Genomic DNA, 18,695 nt, shown 5'->3' with positions numbered 1-18,695 from the left:
TCTAGCGCGGGTGTTACAAAACGATAAACCGGACACCAGAGGGCGGCCCAACAGCGTTGCGCACGCCATGGCACGGCACAACAGAAAACATAAAACAACACAAACCCTAAGAAAAAGCCAAGCGGTTGTGAGAGTTCTGGTTCAGAATGACCTACCTTTCGCTATCGTTGGTGTCGCGCTGGTCGAGTCCGGACCGATCGTGCGGGTGTGCGTGCGGATGCACCGGGTCGGCACTCTCGTAGATGCCCTCCTCGTCCTGGTGCAGGTGCGTGTGGGACGAATGGTGCGACGAATGGCCGGCATGGGAGGAGTGCCCATGCGCGTGCCCGTGGTGCGTATGGTGGGCAAACGAGTGAGGCGAGTGAGGCGAATGGGACTGGTGGCCCTGGTGCCGTATGCTGGCCGGATGCCGGTAGCGCCCTGTCCCGGAAACGGTGCCGCTGCCTCCGCCTGCACCGACCATGACGCCACCGCCACCACCGCCACCGGGGCCACCGGCGCCTCCATACGAGAAGCGGCCCTCGTCGTCGGAGCGTGGGGGCCGGCAGCGACTGCTGTACGGTGGCAGTATAGTGGCGGTTTTTTGTACCTGAGCTAGTTGTTGATTCGAGCTGGACGGGAATAGGTTGGCAAAAAGGTTAGAGTTAGTACAGCTATGCAAAGTTCTACACGACGGTAAGGTCAATAAATAGATCTTGTTGAGATACTCAAAAAGAATGTTCGTGTCATGCTGCCAACTGAAAGTTAACTAAAACCTCATTGCAGAGTTGAACTGAACAGAGGTGAGCTCTGTAATAATCTCCTTACTCTAGAGCTATTGTAGACAAAAAAAGGCTCAGAGCTTCAGAGACCCACTAAAGACTAATGTCCCTGAACAAACAACACAACGGAACACTTGATATCTCACTAAAAACTAATCTCTACATAAGAACTGTAATCAGAAAATAAGTATCCAAAGATTGGGACCTCAAAGCTTAATTGGTTTTTGTAAAACCGTTACAGGAACCCCCAACTGACCCATGGACGGTACTTACCCATGGGATGATTCGCTACAGGCGGCTGAACTATCTACCCTATAGTGCCGGTCGGCCTCAGTCTCAGACATGCGTATATCTTCCGAGCCGCTCGGGCTCATGTGCCGCGACGAATGGTGCTCCAGTTGACGGATCAAGTCCTCCAGGTTGCGGATGCGCAGCGGCCCAACAGAGGGTGTATCGTCCTCGTCCCCGAGCAGACCCTGCTGGACCTGATGCTGCTGCTGCTGTTGCTGCTGCTGCTGCTGCTGGCGGTGATGATGGAGCAGCGTTGCCGTCTGGCCGGCGTCGCTCAACACGTGCGGCTGCGGTTCGCACACGTTCTCCCGGCTGCCGGTGCGCGAGCTGACGCTCCGCTTGTACTCGCGATCCTGCGGATGGACGCTGGCGGCACTGATCTGCGACCCGGTTACGCACTCGGCCAGCGTTTTCCGCAGCAGCTCCTCGCTGATGCTACCGGATGGAGTGTTCGCGCTGCTCCGCTGGGCCTGCGCGGCCGAACGGAGCGCCTCGAGGATGTCCTCGTGGTAGCCGTTCAGGCTCTTCATCGTCCGCTCCACGTCTGAGACGGTGCCGAGCACGCCACCAACGCCCGGCCCGAGACCCCCGCTGCCAATGATGCCCCCACCGCCGCCAACACCGCCGCCGAGGACGCCCCCGATGACGCCTGGTCCGCCCAAACCACCGACACCGCCGCCCACGCCACCGCCGACGCCCACGCCGCCGCCGCCTCCGACGACCACCTGGCCACCTGATGAAGGAATAGTGGATTCTTGCTGAGCAATCAATTCGAGATTATCGGACTGCGCGTCATCGTTCGCCGCGTGCCACTTGTCTTTGGTCCCGTCGCCCAGCACCAGTCCGAGACCGTGCTTCTTCAGGATGCCCTTCTCCGGCATCTGCTTGTTCAGCAGACTGTTCGGTGGCAGATCGATGAACGATACCGTCTCCTCCTCGCCTGCCACGATCAATGTGCCATGTTTGGATGCGCGGGAATGGAGAAGGAGACGAGGAGAGCACCGCAGCCATGTTTTTTTTTGGTTTGTTTGCAGCCGTTCGGGGGTTGGTATTTGTGTGTATTTGTGTGTGAGAGAGTGTATATTTTATGTGTGTACATGTATGTGTGGGTTGGTGTTAAAGTGTGAATTAATCGAATGTACAAGCAATCCGGTACCGGAAACAGGGAGGACACCGAGAACGTGTTCAATTCGAGTTTCAAACACAACACAGTGAGCGAAACACATTTTCATGCCGAGTTGGCACAAACACGCAGTTGCGTTTTCGACCAGTTCCGAAGGAATGTTCCAAAAGGGTTTCATGTTCCGTTCGTTCCGTTGGACATCGTTAGCAATTGTAACGAAGCGAAACGCGGATGTGTATTTAGATTGATCGTGTTTTTGTTGTTGATATTGTTGTTGGTGTAGTTATTGTTGTTGTTGTTTGAGTAGTTGTTGTCAATGTTGTGGGAATGTGGTGAAGGTAGAAGGAGACAGTGGCGCATTATCGTGGGGGGAGCGCGGCCGGGATGAGCGGTGTAGTTGTTCGATAATATTTTTCAAATTATGTTTATTTTTTGCATTTGGTTTTGTTTTGTTTTTTGTTCATTTGTTTGGCGATAGAGCACGGTACACGAATATAGAAATGGTAGATGAAGAAGAGGGAGGAGGTGTGTGTGGGGGGGAGGGGCAGCCGACGACCAAGCGAAAGTGAGCCGGACGCACCCCCAGACCGCGCGTTTGTTTCGGTTTTTAATAGTCGGCAAGCGAGAAAGAAAGAAAGAAAGACACCAGGGCATGGCGAAAGACGAGTTTCAGAACACGATTTTGGCTGATGAGCATTAGAAAACAAGTAAGCTGAGTGATGAGTGATGAGCCTGAATGAAGCCGCTGGCTGAGTGATAATGAGTTCGGGTGAGCTCGAGGTGAGGTGAGAGTGATGCGAGTGTAGTTTTGGTGCCGTGTTTGCTTCTTCACCACGCTCTTACGGTGGTTTAGAGCGGCTTAACGTAATTGAGGGTTTTTAGTGTGCTAAAAGCTACTAAGCAAAACCAGTTTCCATTTCGTACATGCTATGAAGGATGTGCCGGACAAACATACAGGGTAACTGTATGCCGCATAGTTTTTTTTTTATATGGAACATATTGATACAACAAAATTGCAATTTGCTAAACACGCTGTACCTTTTTATGGCTCGCGTGAAAACGTGTGTTAACTTGTGTAGCCTTTAGGCCGGCCGGAATAATAATAATTGTTTTCTTGCCAATTGGATCTGCAGGCAAGGTGCAGATTGATGATTTTTTAATGAATATTTATGATTTATACTTATATCTCAGAGGCACGCACCGACTTCGTCTGAACATTGCTTAGTAGTATTAGTATACAGAAAACAATAATGAATTTTGTGAAACAAAAGTTGCTTAGTCCTATAGTAATCTATAGAGCCTTGGTTTAAATACAATTTATATCATTCTAGCAGAAGATGTGTTTAAGGAAAAAACAAATCAAATAGGGATTGATAGAAAATTAAATCCTTTCATCTGTACGGTTGTACGGTTACGTCTCAGACAGCTTTTGCGAGATGAATGTACCCGCGTTCTGGCTCGGATTTGCTGTGCAGTGGTTAGTTTTCTTTCTTTTCGTTCTTACGCTACGCTCTAGCAGTTGTCTTGCACGATAGTATGATATTGGGGAGATATTGGGTTGCTAGCACACATTGAAAACTTACCGGAATGGGTCGGGTCGTCCTCGCTGACTGATCCGGTCATTCGGCGGATGGCTTTGTGGTCTCTGTAATTCCAATGTCGCCGGGTTGCGCGGTATATGCGAACAGTTGTTGTCCATTGAACGGACCCGGGGAGTGTAGTACGTGTCAGCAGCATACAAGTTGTTCAAAATAAAGAAAAGAGAGGAAAAGAAAAGCAAAAGAAAAGGAGATAGAAAGAGAAACAAAAAAAAACAAACAAATGAAAAAAACATACAAATCGTAAATAATGACGAAACCGAATAAGAAAAACCAGGTAATAGAGCGTGAAAATGTCACCGTAAGAAACGATAAATAAATAAAAGGACAAAAGTTATTAAGAACATATAACAGAAACAATTCAGGAGAGAACAGGGAAGAGAAAGAGCCAAAGAGGAAGAGAAAGAGAAAAAAGAAAAGGAAGAGCAATGGGAAGAGCAAAACGAAACCTGCATTAGTTCTATCCTATGAAGTGTTATCCTTTTATGACAATACGTTCTACATAATGGGGAAAGTAGGGAAGAAAAGTAAGGCACTTTTAAAAATGGTGCGTTTTAAAGTATTTGAATGCTTCGGATGACCATATGTTTATATATATATATATATATATATATATATATATATATATATATATATATATATATATATATATATATATATATATATATATATATATATATATAATTATATATATATATATATATATATATATATATATATATATATATATATATATATATATATTTATGAATACATGTGTATATACATATATATATATATATATATATATATATATATATATATATATATATATATATATATATATATATATATATATATATATATATATATATATATATTTATGAATACATGTGTATATACATATATATATATATATATATATATATATATATATATATATATATATATATGTATATACACATATATATACATATATATGTATATATGAACATAAATATAAAAATATGTATTAATATAGAGTTGTGTTGCATATGAATAAATTTTATTATGTGCTAGAGAAAGACAGAGAGAGATAGAAAGAGAAATAGTAAAAGAGAGAAATAGATATATAGAAACATAAACAAAAATGAAATGGATAGAGAATAACTTAAATAGAGTCTAGGAATACGAAACTTATTCCTGATGAGCTAAAATCAAACTGCTCGAACCGTTGTCAAATGGACCAAACGTCTCACTGAAGTAAAAACTGGTTGCACGAAACAACAAAAAAGGTGCTAAAAGTGGAAACATATAAAACCGAAAGGAAAAACCAAATCTTTATCAAACAGGAAACCGATATCTCGGTACTAAGTAAAAGCAGGACAGTATGTTAAATTTGAACTGGCAGTCTCTAGCATTAAAAAGAGAGATAAAAACCACGCGTACCAAAATCGTAACCGGGATGAGGAAAAAATTGAAACACACTCGAAAATAGTTCTCATTACTCGCATTCCAGCAAAAATAAAAATAAAATAAAATAAAACTCGTATACATAAAGTAAAAGTTCAAACAAGCTTAGCGCACACACAAATTTGAGGATGCATGGTTGCGTGCGCTTCAAACCGTATGCACGTGGGGGGGCAGATTGATCAACAGCATATTAGCCTACAGTTTTTATTATATTGTATTCGAGAGTGGAAATCTAGAAGCTGCTAGGTAAGGCAATGGCATGCTTCTTTACTCGCAAATTCATTCTAATCGTACAAAGCAGAACAGCATCCTTTTCTACCTTTCGGTGATTGTAAATGCGTTGTCATTCCTTCATTCGCTGTAATTGACATGCATTAAGCTATTCTGTCCTATTAAAATATTATCGATTCTTTAATTTAAATGAAACAAAATGCTTAAAAAAAAATTGCCTAAACCGTTCTCCGATGCCTTTTGCTACTGCTCCGTGTCTTTGGGTCTAACTCGCCTAAAAGTATGCAATAGTATACCTACACCCTAGCAAGTGAGGGCTTAGAAAACTTTAGGTATTTCATATTTTTGGGTGCATCGTTGTAAAGGTCACAAACTCTAGCTACAAGCCACCCAAGTTATAACGCGGTGAAGAACCAATTTGTAACGCGAATCCTAATTGTATTAAACCTAAATTGATGTTTTTACAGCGACAATGATGAAGAAAATAAATATGAAAACTAACTAGAATGTGTCTGCATTAAAAAAGAATAATTTGGCTAAAAGTTATTAACAAAATGACCGACAGCATTCAATAACGGCTTGAGAAAGATTGTAAAAATGGCATAAAATCGCGCCAGAAACGCGCACTAATCTAAAAAAAAATGCGCCACAAACAAGCGAATTTTTAACATGGTTCTAAGAACACGCAAGGTAAGCATTGCTGACTATCCGGAACCCATAATTGGTAAAAACATAACAGCCAACTAAAACACGATTACTAGAAAAAGATGCAGACTAGACAAAACGAAACAACGTGCGCAACGCTCGGGAACGGTTCAATAATCGAGTTGCGGTTGCAAAAATGTGTATAAGTAACAAAGAGATAGGGAGAGAGACAGAGAGAAGAGAATGAGAGAGAAAGATAGAGAGATAATGAGAGAGGAAGAAAGAGAGATAGAGGTAGAGAAGAAATAAATTCAGCCAAACTAGTGGTTTAATAGGGCGCAATACAAAGGAAAAGCTAAACGTAATATGCACAACACACATGATTGGGTATGAAAACGGGGTAACGCTTGTGTCGTTGTCGTTGTTATTTTATATTTTTTTAAGTGTTATTTTATAATTTGTTTGAAGTAGCATAATACAGCATCAATCAAGGATCACCGTTAAGTTGGGAGGAGGTGGGATTGTTTTGTGAGTGTGTTGTTTTTTCGCTAAGCAGCTCGTAAAAACCAAAATCAATACAAAACAAAACATCACTCTAAAGAATGGTCTACGAATGGTATCGGTAAGAAAAATGGCAATTTTAAGGGAGCCCAATTTGCAGACTCCCGAAACGAGTCACGAACGACGTTTTTTTTTCATTCTTTTTTTTGTTTGAGTTTTTTTTTCTTCTGTTGGTCGTTGTTTCATTTTCAACGCGTGTGTGGGAATTATTTCTGAATTGATTTCAATTTACATTCCAGTGTCGACTGTAGGCTCATACTTCTAGTGTATCTAGATGAATGTATTAAAGACGGATGATAAGCATGAAAGAGATATGACGTTTTGGTGTTGGTCAGGAACGTTTGAATATGGACGCAGAATATGACATGTAGAAGATGTAGTTCACGTTTAGGTGAATGCTTCGTGTGCCAACCGTAACTTGTTGTCGTGTAGTATAGACGCCTTCCCACAGTAAATGTGTGTATCCTAATCACGAATTTCGAACAGCAAGTCAAATGGAGTCTCGAACAACAACGCTCAATATGTTTTCATATGCTGTGTGCTTGACAGCTGGAAAGCTTCAAAAAGTCGTTCAAAAAACGTTCATCGATTTGAATAGCTGGCGTGATATCAACTTTTGGCCGTTTGTTTGGACTGCCGATCGAGACCCATGATAAGGTTGAATATTTACACAAACTGTTATACCCGGGCAAACTACGCGTAATGTGACAAGTGCATGCTTCATTGTGGAATCTCAATAAAAACATTTGATTGGTAAAGGAAATAAATATTTCTGGCCAACGGAACAGCAACGTAGTCTTATGCTAGCATTCCTTTTAGTTCAACCTGATTGATCAACTTGCTGAGCTAGTGGTGGCTTTCATTGCTTACAGCAGTGTAGCAATAATAGCAAATCCGACTTAATTTATCGTGTGGTCGTTTTTTTGTTTTTCTTATACAACCTTGCCAGCCCCTCCGGACGGATGATTAGGGCGTGGAAGGCACTGTGAACCTAGAAGGCAACCGGTCGGCGTGCAATGCGGTTACAACCCCCATTGGCAACACGGTAAGTGGTAGAAACTCAAAACTAAGCACCCAAGAAAGGTAGGTATAATCAAAAGGTAAACCATGCCACAGTCATCGCAAGCAGGGTTTGCAAAATGCAAGATGATAAAGAAATCCGCTGCACCGGCGATCGGTACGCTGAGCGAATCCTTCATCACTGCATGTGCGCTCACAAACACACACAAATAAATGTACACCCATACGTGCACACAGCGAAGGAGGGTGAGGAGATAAGAGCGTAACTTTCTTTGTCTCCGGTACAAGTGATTTTGCGTGTGTACTGCTGGCAGAGCCGGCACCGCATCTACTCCCGCTCCATATTGTCAAGTGACTTTCAGAAGACTCAATGCAAAGCGCACTCGGTGGCATGTCCGAGGGGGGGGGGGGAGAGGGGGAGGTGTAGAATGTATGTATATGTTTAGTTTTTTTTCTTAAATGGGACCCTCCTCCCCATCTTCTCCGTATCCCTCATCCTTCTTCTAACTACCCTGTACTCCTTTATTGTGAATGCAAAACAAAGGGCGTAAGAGTAGTTCTTCTATTTCTTCTTCTGCTGCTGTTGCTGTTGTGTTGCTATGTCCTTGGATGATTGAATAGCAGGAAAGTGGTTAGCTGCAAGTAGGACTTTTTTTTAGAGCAAACACCTGAGGAGGAAGGAAAGGACCCAATTGCACACGGCTACATACGTCCGTACAAGAGTACAGACACCGCATATGCAAGTGAGCTCTTGTGCCAGCGCATGAAGGAGCGGCAAGTAAAGCGTGTATTGCATTTGAACTGTTATACGGGCTGCACGGTGTACGGCAACCTTTCGACGCATTCGAACGGGACACGGGCGAAGAAATGTCGGAAATCATAGTTTCCACCAGTTTACCCTTTCTCACCCATATCCTTGCATTAGAATGAATCCCCGGTTGGTTGTTTTTGGATGATTCGACCCGAAACGATCAGCGTTTTTTTTTTTCAATGACAACGTTTTGCTGTGCGACACACTCTCGTGCCTCCCATCATATCATATACGCTAATACACATTCACTCTCACACACACACACACGCACGCACGCACGCACATAACCAAAATAACCCATAACACGGAAGAACACGCGGCGCCCGCTCCCTCGCACTTACCTGAACTGGGTTGTTTGATTGCCGAACATCATCTTGTTCGAGCCCTCCAGTGAAACGTCGTCCTGCGAGTGATGGTTTGCCGCCGTGGCGCCCCCAACGTACTTCGCCATCGGTTTCTTCACGTACGGTGGGTCATACTTAAGGCGCGTCGTTTTCTTTCTGCGCTCGCGACAGTGTGTATCCAAGGAATAGGGATGCAGTTTTTTGGTTTTGGTTTGGGGTTGGAAAGTTATTTGGTTTCAATCGGGGATGGATTGGATGGATGCATATTTTTCATTATTATTTTGAGGTTGCACGTTCAGTATGCAAGGCATTTGAAATAGCACAAAAACGGTGTTTTGAGGGATATTGGATATAGTGGCGACATGGAAGGAGCAACATGACATAAGAAGGAAAGGTATTGAACGATAGCGCGCGACGATCGTACGGCAACGGTAAAGATGGTAGTCGTCACATGGCGATGTTATTATTTTTGATCGTTCGATGAGTTTTTTGATGATTGTAGCCGGAATAATGGATGGGCGTCGATGGTCAACCGACCGAAATTAAGCGATGTTTTTCGTGTGAGTTTACATTCAGATTAAGAAACGTTGAGATGATGACCGATCCAGCAGGAATCGATGGAGATTGGGGCATGAGTTTCAAATTAAAATGTGTTTCGTAGTAATGTTATGATGCAAAACCAAGTAGTGAGCATGGTGTGTGATTGTTACATTTTGTAAACGTATGTGTGTGTGTGTGTGTGTGAGTGTAAATGAAACAATAATATGTGTAGATGTATACGAAGAATATCCGTTTCCATTCCCAACGATTCCATCACACACATATTGGTGGTGGGGAAGATGGAACAATACACCCACCCGGGTCGTGACACACGGATTACGACAATCACGGAGGTGTGCGAAACCGAGCAAGGTAAATTGAAAAGTGAGTGTGTGAGAGAGAAAGAGAGAGAGAGAGGGTTGGTGAGAAAAGAGAAGAAGCACAAAATCACAGATCAGTTTGGCACTTGTCACTGTTGACAGTAAACGGTTGGCGAGTGTTTTGGTTAATTCTAATGAAGTTATGAATAGGATATAAATAGATAAACATTTGTTTTTTTTTAAAGGTCAAATCTTTCTGAGGATGTGAAGAGGGGAATAAACAGGTACGATACGAAGAGTAAAAGGGAAAATGGTTTGGCGTTTTGCGATAATAGATAAATAGAGTATAGGTACGATTAAGGGTAATAAAAGCGCGTTAGTTGAACTGACGTAGGCGACAGGAGACAGATAAGTATGCAAAGGACACATAGAAAATGGACTAACATTGTCTAGATACTTGGATGAATATAGAACGAAAATATGAGAAAAGAAGAACGAAAAAATACAGAACAAAACCAGAATGCAACGTAATGCAAATAGCAACAATGGAAAAAGTTAAATTGTGTGCACGTTGAAGTGTCCACAAAACGGAAAGATAAACTGAGTTACAAAGGATGAGGTCAAGACGAAGATATTCGAGGAGTTTAAAGCTGGGAGCAAATGAACCATGATCAGGTTGCTAGAAATGTTAATGTTCTTAGTTTAAAACATTCAGATAACTGTTTTACCGGTTTGATGGAGAGAAAAAGATTATGTTAAATATTAAATGTGCTCGTTTTTTTCTTCTTTTTATTAATTAACGTTATTGGAATAAGATGAAAAGGATGAAAGTAAAAGCAACTGCACAATTCCAAAACATGTGAATGTTGATGAACCACTCGGCATGAGTGAAGTAACAGATCTGTGAACACAAAACACACAAATGACAATGGATGGGGGTAGTGCCGGTGTTGTAAGGTGAGAAGTAGTGGAAGGATTTGAGTGCGAACGATTTTCATGAAGCCTCCAATTTTCTGGATTTTCTCTTGTAGTAAAGAGTGAGGTTGAATCGAGAAATATAGTTTCAATTGCGTCATTCGTAGTTCACTTAAAATGCCATTTAAATTTATGCATCATTCAAGATAAACGTGATGAGACGAAATGAAAAGAAATTTAAAATATTAAAATAAGCAGATAACTGCACAGCCAAGCCTAAATGGAGCTATCGTGTAGCATGCGCCAACTATTTTAAATCACTCACTCAAACACACATAAACACACACACACAAAAGCGTCCACCAACACACATACACTCGCATACACACTCGTACACACGCTCGTAGACACGCTCGCTCGTACACATCTACAAAGCCAAATCAATCCAGAGTGCATCGTTTTTAAAACTAGCGTTCACATGCATTTCTTTACCATTGAAGGGGAAAATATTACTAAACTAAACAAGTCAGAAAGTGGTAAATTCGTGCTTCTACTGTTTGCTAGGCTAAGGTTGTAGTCCAAATAGTAACACTTCGTTACAAATAGATATTAACAATTGTTCTAATTAAATCGAGTACAAAAGCAAACACGTTCACGTTATTACATTGAGAGCGAGACATGCGAAGAAGGGAGCAAAAAACGGCGAGCAAGGAGGAAGGAGATGCAGCTAAAGGTTTGTTGCGTATTATAGAGGTAATCACGATCGTGTAAACGTCAGTAAAACAAAACAGAACACAAACAGGTGTCTAGTAAAACCAAATGCATGCGCGCATGCGCGCTTGGTTGCTGCGGAGGTGTGGTCGTTGGATCTTCGCTTCGGTACGGACAGGTCCGATTGGTCGAAATATTGGTACGATTGGTCCAAAGGAACACGTATAGCTACACAATCAGAACCAAGCGATCGAATTGTATTCACAGTCTAAGGTGTCCATGAGTATGAGGATGAGTCGTTGCGATCAAAATAGTATAAATTTGCGGTTAGTACGTGTCAGAGAGTAAGGTCCGTTAACAGTGTGAGTCAACAAATAGTGTGCGACACAGGGCTAAAAAGTTCTTGGATTCACTGCTCTGGTATAAGATTGCGGACGAATATTTTGATCCTCTACTGTCAGAAGGATGATGTTTGATTCATTAAAGCGATTAGTTGAAATGAAGTGGAAAAAATTAATTTGCAAACTAATAAGTAAAATAAATAGATTGGTCCTAACTATAACACTGGGTAATTGTTCTGACGCTCGCTCTACCATTCGAAGGCTCAATACGCACATAATGGCAGGGCAATTAAATCAAAACGATAATTGTAAGGCGTTCATTGATTTACGCTTTGAAAATGAAAACGAGTAGTTTAGGAGCATCGTAACCGAAGTAATGGTTTTGGACTCAATAGCTGATATTAGCTTTGCCAAGGAAATCAATGCGTAAATTATGCGTAGGAAATCAATCAAACCTAAATTCGTAAATTCTAATTTAACTTGTCCCAAGAAGATTTCAGATAACGACTTAGACAACATTAGTCGCTAGGATCCTAACGATGTGTTTGCGATTTTGATATTTCTGTTATATGTTAACGTCTCGTTCGTTCGCTGCAAATAAATATCTTTAGCGTTCTGTCTCACTTTCTATGGAATGACTTAGTATGTTAGTTTAAGTATCAATTCAGTTTTTATGTACATCATAAATTTGATGAATTGAATAAAAAAATTAAATTATATGTTAAACCGAGGTGCCTACTTGTTTTCATGTAGTTTTTCGATTACAGATACCAATACGATTGGAATATGATTGGAAAAATGAAAATCAACAAAGTTAGCCTGATCGTAATATTGAATCATTGGTTTTGTATAGAAATAATATAAAGTGATTGGTGCAAGTATCTTTTTAAAAGTCCTAAGCTGTGTTTGTAATAGAACAGAAGAAAATAGCACTGATTACATAATCACAGGGTGTACTAGTGCAGTACACGTCAACTGTCTATATAACTATAACATTCGTCTGTGACACGAAAGTCTAAACGAAAGTTAGATGGTGTAAGCTACACTGTTTGATAGAAAAGTACAATCGTCGATTTTGATTGCATAAATGTCCGATTGGGCGCCGTTTTATATGGTTTTCTATGGTTGATGTTATATTATCAGAATTATTTTTATTATTTTCTGCCAAATAAACAATATAATTTTAATTTTGTGTTAACAATAAGACAATTTTTATGTTTTGTTTTTGTAAAATTTGACAAATCAAAAACAAATCGTGCCAAATCTGACGTGTGTCCAATCGAAACCGACGATTGAGTTATTCAATTGGACAGTGTAGCTTACATCATTCGACGCGTAGACAAGTGTTAGATTGTGGTGTCTATTGAAAGGAATGTCGAATGTTATAAAATATCGTCAGTTATTTTTTAGACTTGTAAACTCTGCAAGTAGTGACGATTTAACTGTCCAAATTAAAGAGTTAACAGTTTCATCCAAAACTCTAGTGTTTCCGTTCAAAAGAGAAGGTCAAGGTTGCAGATGCAAAACAGGGTTTTGTTGTTTTTGGGAGAAGAAATCGACGGTGTCTGAGAGAGTACATATAAGCAGTAAAAGCAAAGCAATGGTAGATTAAAGTGTATGAGATATATAAAGATTTTATTTTGTTATTCGGTGTTGTTGCTTCAATAATTAAGAAAAAAACGAACGAAAATTCACTAAGAGGTTGACTCGTAGGCATGCAAACTAGGGATACTTTTTGTAACTTTAATAGTTTCCGCACGGCTCGGTTGATTATGAAGTAGCAGCTGTTAGCTTAGAGAGATAACTTCTCTTGGCCACAGTACAGTCGGTAGAATAGTGTTTATTTTTTATTATTATTAGTTTTGGTACAGAAGCTAATGAAAAGAATAGGTATCAAGAGTGGTATAATGCTTTTTTTTGTATGAGTGATTGAGAAGAGAAAGAGAGAGAAAGAGTGAGAGAGATAGTGTTTTGTATTGTTCTGTATTGGGAAGTTTAGTTGTGCGTTCGTGATCGGTTATGTTTTTTTGTCAGCAGCAATTATTGGTAGACAGAGAGTGGGAGAAAGAGTGTCAAGAATAGAAGTAGTAGTGAAAGTAGTAGTAATTTTAGTACTATCATTAGTGTTGGTAGTAATATTAGAAGTGGTAATTGAAATTACATGTTATATTTATTGAAAACAGAAACAGTTTGTTAGTTTTAGAGACAGTAGGCGAAGTGTCATATTGATAGTTGTAGAAGTAAGATTTCGCAACAGTAGAGAGACTTTAGTTATATCAGTACTGAGGTCTAGTGTTATATATATATAGAGAGAGAGAGAGGGGAGAAGAGTTTTTGTTGTATAGGGGTAGTAGTAGCAGCAGTAGATTGATACTAGTAGTATAGCAAATATTTGTTTCGTGAAAGAAATGAAAACGAATGAACAAAAACGGAAAAAGTCACTAACCTTAGGCACAAGGAGAAGTTATTATGTACTACAACTGACCTGTAGCACAAAGCCATCAGAGCAAACGTTATAAAAACACCCCCAACAACCGACATTAAAACACCGACTAGAAACACTGTGTTTGAGCCGTGGTAGTTGGCTGTTTGTTGCAGTTTCAGTTAGTTTCGTTCAGTTTTTGGTTTGTTTTTTTTTCCGACAGAGCAGAAGACACCGAAGTTCCGGAGTTTTGTGATCGAGTCAGATTTCGTTGGTGGCGTTCAGTCGGCCACACCGACGGGCAGAGTAAAGGTCGATGCCGTCGTCACCACCCGCGCGAGGATGCCATGCGTTGAACAGATTCCGTTGCATATGTGTGGTGCGTGTTTTTGTTGTTGTTTTATTTTGATTGTTAAGTAGTACCGAGGTTCGGTAAGTCGGGTTGTGATTGTATTGCGTTATTGAAAAAAGGTGTGTATGATTGCAAAGATTGTTACCGATCGCGATGTATAACAGTTATCACGTTAGTTAGATCGTTACACACACACACGCACACGTGAGTAGATACAAGCGATGCATTGATGCATGCAGACGCACAAATGTATCAAAACCCCACCGCACATAGCATAGTGGGATGAGCATATTATACAGATATCGCACATTCCGTAAGTACATCACAAACACCGTTGAGACCCACGCACAGGCACATTAAAGTAAATGTTTTATTCGTTTTTCGGTGCAGTTTGCACAAGTGTTTGTAATAGCATTCGTGATAGATAACAATTTCATGTTGCGCGTCGCATCAGAGGCGCGCAAATGATAATCGTACAGCGGTAGTATACAGGTTTGTTAGGCAACCGGGCGTGATCCGCAGTGTGGTTCGGGTAGTTTTTTTGTCGTGGTTGAGACGTTTTGTGCGATAAATGCGTGGATCACCCAGAAATGCGAAGATGTTTTATATTTTTGTGTGTTTGTTTTATTTGGTCGGTTTAAAACATATCACGTTTGGTTAGTACCACCACCGTTAACATGCGTGTGTGCGTGTGTACACACAATCATACACAGTTATGGTTTAGATTTTAGTTTGTGTGTGTGTCGGTTGTTTTGGTTTGTTTTCATTTCGAGACAAAGAAAGAAAAGAAAGAGAAGAGAAATGTTTTAGTAATGCTCATATCTAGGTTACTAATTTGCAGGTGGAAGAGTGTTTTTGGGGAGGTTTTTTCTAAATTAAAGTTGTTCAACAACTAAAGAATGATAAGCAAATAACGCTACGCAAACACCGCATTTTTGAGCATTCGTTTTGGCATGGAAATTGCGTACGACTGGTGTTAGTTTTCGGGTTTTCTGTAGTTTTGTAGCCAGTTTACTGAGAGCAGAGTAGGTTTTTCAAATGTAAGTGGCATCCCTAACCGTGAAAGATGAACAATATAGGGCGCCGTAGCTAGTCCTTTCGGCTAAGTTCACTGATATTGTCCTTTAGCGTATAGAGCATATCAGAGACTATAGTGAAAAGTGAGAAGTGTATTTGCTAGCATGGTGTTGTACGGTGAGTTTACCTTTTTGTATGAATGAGTGTCTGAAACTATCGTATTGTAAATTATCAAAGCAGATGTAGGGTTTGAAACACCACCACTAATGGAAGCGTGGAAGAAGACACCTTTCGTACCCTTTCATTGCAGAAATCGCGCAAGGTGTAGGTAGAGCATCTGTGTTAGAATAGCTGCTAGGCAAAGGGCGGAACATACATGACGACAGAACAAGAGCACAGCTACGAGAAATGTACTATCTGGACAGTTAAGACACTATCACATCGCCGGCGATGGTTGGTCTAGTGACGAGAGCATTGTGTTGTTTACCGTTCTGTTTATGACAATGGTAATCTTCAGTATAAGGGGGTGTGTTGCTCTATCCCCCCCCTCCCACGACATCACCAAAAAGGAAAACAAACTAAAATAAAGAACGGACTAGTAGTTGCCTTGTTTATTACCTGTTTGCATAATAATGTTTCTTTAACAAATAATAAAAAAATATTTAAAAAAGGAAATTACCGGAACGTAAACAGACAAAGCAGATATCTATGAAATAAGGCTCCGAGTCCTTCAGGTATGTGATGGTGTGCAGGCAAACTGTGTGTGGAAAATATTTTATCAAAGTTTTGAAGGCATGTTCAAGGTGGTATTCATAATCAAAACTATCTTCTTGTAGGAAAACAACAACAAAAATACAAACGACTCGACTAATATCTCGATAATAAGTTCCTGGAGGATATTGCTGTTACATATTGCCCCTCATCGGAACGTAAAAGTCGTCTTGCACGCTTTTGGCGCCTGAAGTGCACACACGCCTTACCGATTCGTCGAAAGTCACAGGAATCACTCACTGTGTGTCCAGTGCGTCTAGCTTTTAGCAGTTTCTATTGAAGGCCATTGATGTATAAGGGAACCTGTCCAAATTCGTACAAGGAACGCCTCTAACATACACGCTCATACACACGCAAGGAGTGAGATTGCCAGGCTTGCGGCAATATCAATCGAATCGTGTTTTTCGTGTATCTTGAAAAACAACGTTCGATACTATATTAGGTGGGCTTTTTGTGTTCGAATACGACAGTGATCGGCCGCCCTCTTTTACTCTTTTGCTCACTCAACTCACTCTCCTATCAAAAGAAATAACGCTTCAAACAACAAGGTGACCTTTCCTCCCGTCACTGACACGGACGAAAAATCAGGACAAAAATATGCAACATCAAATAGCCAGTCCGGGCGTCCGCAGTCGAGCGTGCGTACGGGTTGTCCAAGCGTATATCGGACCTACCGTACCTAGTGGGCATGATATTTTGCCGGTTGTTTTGTTTTAGAAGAGTACGAGTACATACATCATTGAAAGCGATGACTGAAAGCTTGCTTGCTTCACATCGAACAGCATTCACAATCTACTGCTTTTGTTTGAGGCGTACGAAAATGGCTTTTCGGGCATGAAATCACTGTCACCGAAGGTCAGCTACCCAAAAACAGGAGGCACAAGAAGAGTAAGCGCAAGCAAGCAATGATCAGAAAGAATATAAAAAAAGTCAACAGGGAGCGAACGTGAGACATCTAGTGGCGTTCGGATTGGATAAACGCACAATGTTTTTGATGTGTTCGAACAACGTAAACGAAGTAATTTTACCATGAGCGGATAGGAAATGCAACGACGTTACGTTTTTTTTGTAGCGAAACGGGTGAAAGGGATGATAGAAGTAGAGAGGTTGACTAATGTACTGCGTTTAACATATTTGTTATAAAACGTTCAGTTCAATTGGAGTATAATTAACATACACAGTATGTTGGCGATAGACATTGGGATATTTCTCATACTATAAAGAGTAATAATGAACGAAACCTATTTAATAAATATGGACAAAAAAGTCATCCAGCGAAGGTCAGTTCCAGGCACAGGAAATTAAATTTCGAAATTCTGCAAAAAGACAGATTTAATATAATGTCGCAAAATGTTAATCTGAAAACGAAGAAAATATTGAGAGAGAAAAAATGGTTTTGTTGGACCTGATGAGATGAAAGCACTCAAACATCACCATTATCGTGTTATGTTAATTATTTTTTGGAATGTAATTTACTTCTTTTTCTCAAAAGTATGCCCAAAAAAAAAAATGGTTCAAGCTATGTGATGCAAATGACACTATAGCACATCGCCCATACGAAACCGGTATTTTTTGCATTTTCAACTCCCAAAAAGAAAATTAATTGACGACGGGGTGCTGTGGCGAGGGGCGTGTGTGTGTGAGACAGAGAGAGAAAGAGAGAGTGTACATAAAGTAAATAGAAATGAGGATTGTGAAACGCAAACAACCAATATTCGCCAAAGATCGTGGAGGATGAGCTCTATCATCAGCTTATGCGAACATTGAGATTTTGCGAGGGAAACGAAACATCCGTAAACGCTTATATCATAACAGGTGCAGGTGATGTTGAAAACAGTTACAGAGGAGGAGAGTTTTTGAAGTACAAATATTTTTGAGTGCCAATTTGACATTCAACCACATAATATCGTCACCATATTAGAGAGCCGCTTTATAAACGTTTTGCAGTGAACACTAAATTAAAAAAAAACGGAAAAGTAAAACGTCTTATCGTTAGGTTGTATTATAGCTGCTTCGACTTTGAGACAAGTTGTGATGGTTTTAATGGGTAATTGATTTGATTTTAAAATTATTGTACAATTATTTATAACGACACGACAAACAAATGTTTCATTAAGGTAAACGAACAGAGAGATACATAGTGGACCAAAAACGTAACAAAGGAGCGATTACAATATGTGTGTGTGTGTGTGTGTATGTGCAGAACAGTGAAGATGAAGAGAGAGGCATCATCGTACAACAGATAATAAATACAACAGCATTTAAAAGAAGAATAGAAGAAAATAGAAACCCATAAAAAGAAATCGCTCATTTAACAGAAATGTTAGAGAGAGAGAGAGAGAGAGAGAGAGACAGAGAGAGAGAGAGAGAGAGAGAGAGAGAGATAGAGGAAGAGTAGACAGCCAGAAACGATACATACGAGTGACATATGGGATTTGCTTGTTTTGAAATAAGAGTTTTTGTTTGATTTTTGCTCGCAACGTACTTCCA

The 18,695-nt window shown here is 40.6% G+C and overlaps 1 protein-coding gene across 13 annotated transcripts in view; it reads right to left on the bottom strand.

The window, feature by feature from the left end:
* LOC120906639 (disintegrin and metalloproteinase domain-containing protein 11) overlaps window positions 1-18,695 on the bottom strand; it is a 105,870-nt gene that overhangs the window by 13,041 nt on the left and 74,134 nt on the right. For 6 of the 13 annotated variants that reach the window (XM_040318454.1, XM_040318456.1, XM_040318467.1 and 3 more), the window contains 5 exons: window positions 14,090-14,228; window positions 8,814-8,972; window positions 3,759-3,820; window positions 1,035-1,992; window positions 156-611 (listed from right to left, as the gene is read on the bottom strand). In XM_040318454.1, the coding sequence (XP_040174388.1) occupies window positions 156-611; window positions 1,035-1,992; window positions 3,759-3,820; window positions 8,814-8,972; window positions 14,090-14,228 (1,774 nt within the window). Of the gene's footprint in view, window positions 1-155; window positions 612-1,034; window positions 1,993-2,844; window positions 3,821-8,813; window positions 8,973-14,089; window positions 14,229-18,695 lie in introns of those variants that run through there. The other 7 variants (XM_040318458.1, XM_040318463.1, XM_040318457.1 and 4 more) reach the window with 7 other exon arrangements.

This window comes from Anopheles arabiensis, chromosome X, assembly GCF_016920715.1.
Source record: "Anopheles arabiensis isolate DONGOLA chromosome X, AaraD3, whole genome shotgun sequence".
Taxonomy (NCBI): Eukaryota; Metazoa; Arthropoda; class Insecta; order Diptera; family Culicidae; genus Anopheles; species Anopheles arabiensis.
This window is presented reverse-complemented; position numbering and strand designations above follow the sequence as displayed.